This window comes from Tamandua tetradactyla, chromosome 19 (assembly GCF_023851605.1).
Source record: "Tamandua tetradactyla isolate mTamTet1 chromosome 19, mTamTet1.pri, whole genome shotgun sequence".
Taxonomy (NCBI): domain Eukaryota; kingdom Metazoa; phylum Chordata; class Mammalia; order Pilosa; family Myrmecophagidae; genus Tamandua; species Tamandua tetradactyla.
The window spans coordinates 12,823,985-12,828,675 of NC_135345.1; the positions used below are offsets into that span (position 1 = coordinate 12,823,985).

At 59.3% G+C, this 4,691-nt stretch overlaps 1 protein-coding gene across 1 annotated transcript; it reads right to left on the minus strand.

Annotated features, from left to right (window-relative positions):
- Positions 1 to 236: 236 nt before the first annotated feature.
- Positions 237 to 4,691, minus strand: NKX3-2 (NK3 homeobox 2). Its single transcript, XM_077137116.1, has 2 exons — positions 4,226 to 4,691; positions 237 to 2,782 (listed from the first exon to the last, which is right to left on the minus strand). Exons 1-2 carry the CDS (start codon positions 4,689 to 4,691, stop codon positions 2,247 to 2,249), a joined length of 1,002 nt encoding a protein of 333 aa, XP_076993231.1. The 3' UTR covers positions 237 to 2,246.

Consider the following 4,691-nt stretch of genomic DNA (forward strand, 5'->3'; position numbering starts at 1 on the left):
TTCGCTCTTCCCGGATGCGGAAACCGTTTTATCAGTTGCTTATCCTCAAGCTCTGCCAGGGCCGGGTCTGAAGGTCTGCGGGATGGCTGACTTAGGCCTTTGAGGTACTGAGGCCTGCAATCTCGGGGGCTAGGAAAGGCCGCGGGGCAAGGGAGAAGGCAGGTCGGCCTGTCCGTTACGGGTGAAATGGAAAGAAGCCGGGGGCCTGGGTTTCGGTGTTTCCCAGCTCCCGCGGGCGGCCCAGAGGCCTCAGCGTCTGCAGTGCGCCATTAACTCTTACTTGTCCGCCAGCACCTGGTCTGAAGGGTGTGTAGACAGGAGAATTTCCCTCCGTTGAACCATGGGATTCGGGGGGGAGCCGTGGAAAGCCTGCGGGGCATGGCCATGTGTAAAATTGGATAATAACCCCTCCCTGCCTATCCCTTATTTCTTTGGTGGGCTTCTCTGCGGATCGAATGATTCCATGTTATCGTGGAAATGGAAGCACTTTGGCCTTTGCAAAGTATCCCTTGCACTAGGCAGGGGTTAAAGCGCAGGAGTCCCTCTCGCAGGGACAAGTTATTAGTGAGCGCCAAATCGCTTTAGAATGTCATAGAGATTTTTTTGCTAGCCCATTCTAGGAAGGAAATGAAGCTCTTCAAGAATTGCTCGGAAAACCGAAAGCGAGAAAGAAAGGGAGAAAGAGAGAGTGGAGGGGTTAGCAATAGGGTGGAGAGTGCAAAATGGGTCCGTGGTTCCATCTATGGGCTATTCCTTGACAACTGTCTGTGACAAAGGAGGCAATCCTGGGAATTTCCCCCAAGATTAAGTGGGATACTTCGTGCCTAGAGCAACGTCGTGGATATCGTGATTCCTGGAGCTGCGTGGTTTTAAAAAAAAAAAATCCTGAGGAATGGACTGCAAGGAGAGCCAAGGAGAGCCAGGAGAGCCAAGGAGGCCTCAGTACAGAACTAGGAAGAGATTGGGAAAAGGACCCCAGCTATTTATTCCCAGCCCACTTCACTGGTTTCCCCCAAAGCCGGACCGAGAGAAGCTCAGAGAAAACACGACGTCCAGAAGGGCGTGTTAAACTAAAATTTTATAAATTAAAAAAAAATTACAGCGAATAGAGCTTCCAAACTTCACAAATCTTTTTAAAGTTAATACTCTAGTTGAGTGCACAGTGCCCTAAAAGAGGCAAAAGCGGCGAGGTTGATATGACAGGTTGGCTCACCTGTCTTAGGGGCAGGAACGAGGATGGGGAGTTCCGGGTCGGAGCGCAGGAGTCGCGCAGAGCAGGGAAGACACCTGCCGCCCTAGAGACGGTGGAAGCAGAGGGCCTAGCTGCGGCACTGCGGAGGACCCGGTGGGAAAGGCTGGCCGAGGATATTCACATTGAATACAAAAATAACCGTCATTTGAATACAAACAACCGAAAAGTGCTACAAGTCTTAATCTCCTTTAACACAGAAAAAGATAAAGATAAAAGTTTCTGCGATTGGCTGCCCGGGTTTGCTCTCTCTTGGCTGGGGGGCTCCCAGGCTCTTTCCACTTGGACGCGGCCCTGGACATCAAGGAGAGAAAACGCGCGGATGCCCTGGCCTGGCTCGCGCCGGCAGGCTCCCTTCCTTACATTCAGCACCCAGTAGGGCGCCCCCGCCTGAGCACTGACACCGGGAGGAGTAGGGCGGAGAGCCCCCCCCAAACCAAACCCTTCACGGTTGAGAGCAACCCCGGGCCCGAGGTTGCCTGGGGCTGCCAGAGTTCCGCACCCTTTTGTTACAAATGCAATTTCCAAAAATAGATATGTAGATACACATAGATTGGTAGCATGGATACCATGAACTAGTGTGGCCAAGCGCACGAAGCTCCCGGCAGGCCTGAAAGTCTGGGGATTCAGGCTACGAGGTCTCCGGGAGTTCTCTCCGCTCCGGGGAAACGCCATCCCCAGGCAGACACAATCCGAGTCCAAATCCAACATTATTGTGGCAATAAATAGTGTCTAGGGGCTTCCAGGGAGGTGAGGAGCGAGTAAGGCACCTAGACCATGGGGTGCCTCTCTTCAAAGTAGAAGAAGGCGCCACCCTCTGGGCAGTTTCAGCCCGGCTGTCGGGGCGCACGTCCCGACTAGCCGAGTCGGAGCTAGATTTCGTTCCCCTCTAGGCCCCTCGGCGGGGCGCCCCTGCACGGGACACAAACTGCACAGCCGTCACCGGCCGTCCGGATCTGGGGCGCAGGGATCATTCGCTGCCTCACTCTGGGCAGGCTCACTGGGTGCCCGCGGCGGCCGCACACGTGGAGAGCGCCCAGCCCGGGAGGCAGTAGTAAGGGTAATAGTAGGAGGGCTGCAGTGGTAGCAGTGAGGGGGGCCGCAGTACCTCGCCGGGCAGGTACTGTCTCTGATCGTCGCGCACCAGCACTTTCACCGCCACCTTCTTGGCGGCGGGAGCTGAGGCCAGCAGGTCAGCAGCCATCTGCCGGCGCTTGGTCTTGTAGCGACGGTTCTGGAACCAGATCTTCACCTGTGTCTCGGTGAGTTTCAGCGACGCGGCCAGATCGGCGCGTTCTGGTCCGGACAGGTAGCGCTGGTGGTTGAAGCGGCGCTCCAGCTCGAAGACCTGAGCGTGAGAGAAGGCGGCCCGCGAGCGCTTCTTGCGCGGCTTGGGAGCCGCTGGCTCCTCCTCCTCCTCCACGCCGCCCGCCGGACCGCTGCCTTCCCGGCCGCTCACACCACTGCACAGCGCGGGCACGCGTGCGCCTGCCGGACCAACACCGTCGTCCTCCGCCCGCGGGCTGTGGTCACCTGCGGACCCCGATAAGAAGAGAAACAAGAGACAGTCAGGGTCTCAGAGGAGGCGAGGCCAGGCCTCAACTTCAGGGTTGGGGAAGGCAGAGATCTCCCTTTGATTCAACTGAGCGGTGGGTTAAGTCGGAGACCGCGGGCCCTGGAGCCAGTTGGGAAGACGAGGTTCAGAGCCCTGTCCCACTCCTTTTCCGGATCTAGGCCTCTAGGGTGTGGGCAACAGACTCAACCACTGTGTCAACGCTGTGCAGCCTAGGACAAGCCCCCTGCCCAATCTGGGCCCTGTGCTCCCTTCAGTAACGCTGGGTTGAGGGTGGGTTTGAGCATCCCAGCAAGTCTCCACAATGTCTAGCCTTGGAGTTCTAGGCTGCTTTTAGGTCTCCCTGCTCGAGTTCACCATCTCTCCACACTCATGCCAACACAATCACTTCTACAGTAGGTGATGGAGAGGTGAAGGGGTGGAGGGCAGGTCCTGGGGCCACAGTTATTTCGAACCCCTCACCCTCTAACCACCCAGGCTGCTGCAGGAACTACGGCAGCATTCCTTGGGCAGGCTTCTTCCCTTCTCTCCGGTAGAAAACTAGCTGAGACTTGGAGCTGGGAGGGAGGGATTTTTTCCCTGCCTCTGGTCCTTGGACCCACACTTCTCTGAGCCCAGTTCCTCGGCCTGTTTTCCCTCAGGGCACCCAACTCTCCGGGCTGCCATCGGATCCATTTGCCTAGGGCCAGTTATGGCATAGAGCTGTGGGCACCAGGCCCAGAAGATCTGGGGTCTTTTGGACCACACGACATGCCAGCTGCAGCTGAGGGGGCCCCTCTTCTGGTCGCTTCCGATTTGCCTCCAGCTCCCAAGTCCTCAGTCCAATGAGCCTCTCCAGGTTCTGGGATCTGGGAAAGCTAAACCCGCTCTCTTCCCAAAGTCCTCCTCCGCACATCTTCAGCCTCAGGCCAACTTGGAGTTGTCCTAAGAGCCGCCCCCTGAGCCCCTGATCAGGGAGGGTCTCTGCTCTCTGGGCTAGGGCAAGAACCTGAAGTCTCTGGGTCCCTCACTCTTCCCCTTCCTTTATTTTCTGGACTTGAGGACCAACGCGGCCTAAGGCATTGGCGACGGACTCAGAGCCTTCTAGCGCAAGCTGCAGCCACTCTCTCCCAGCCCTGTCTAGGGCGCGTGGCCTCAGGACCTCTCGCCCTTGACCCGGGACGCAGGGCTCTGCGGAGCTACCAGGTGATCTCGCGGGCTCAGTTCCCGGAGGGTTTAAGCAGCCCAAGCCAGCTCGCAGAGCTTCCGGACCATGCCAGCCCTGGGGTCTCTGGCTGCAGGGTGCTCAGAGCAGAGCTCGTTCTCCCGGTGCCAAGTTCTCCCCCACCCGCCCATTCAGCGTAGGTTGCCCTGATCGCCTGTCCCCTCAACCCGGCCCCGTTCCCCGCGAAGCCGCAGCAGACCTGAGACGCTGGCCGACATCTCGCTGTCGCTCCGGCCCACGGTTTCCTCTTCCAAGTCCTTGGCGGCGGGCAGCTCGCAGACCGGCTGGCCAAGGCCCAGGGTCCCACCCGCGTGGTCGACTCCGCTGGCCCCCGGAGCGTCCGCGCAGCGCCGCCGGCCCTCGTTCTCCTCACTGAGCGCGGAGTCCGAGTCCCAGCCTCCCGGGCTTGCAGCCGTCCGTCCCACAGCCGCCCTCGTCCCGACAGGCGACGCCAGCAGAGAGTCCTCGGCACCTCCCAGCGCGCCCGCGTCAGTATCTCCAAAGAGCCGCCAGCAGCAGGCAGCGGGCGCCGCGGTCACGGCCACCGCTGTGCCTCCGGGTGCCACGCGCCCCTCTGGCGCGGGCAGCCCGCCGCGTTCCTCTTTCTTGTTGAGGATCGCCTGGATGGAGAAGGGCGTCAAGGTGTTGGCGCCGCGTACAGCCAT

What these genes read in the sequence shown, in the direction of transcription:
- NKX3-2 (XM_077137116.1), bottom strand. Translation starts at nt 4,691, where the DNA reads ATGGCTGTACGCGGCGCCAACACCTTGACGCCCTTCTCCATCCAGGCG. An exon ending in GATGTCGGCCAGCGTCTCAG is followed by an intron (nt 2,783 to 4,225) that starts GTCTGCTGCGGC and finishes CGGGGTCCGCAG; the next exon opens with GTGACCACAGCCCGCGGGCG.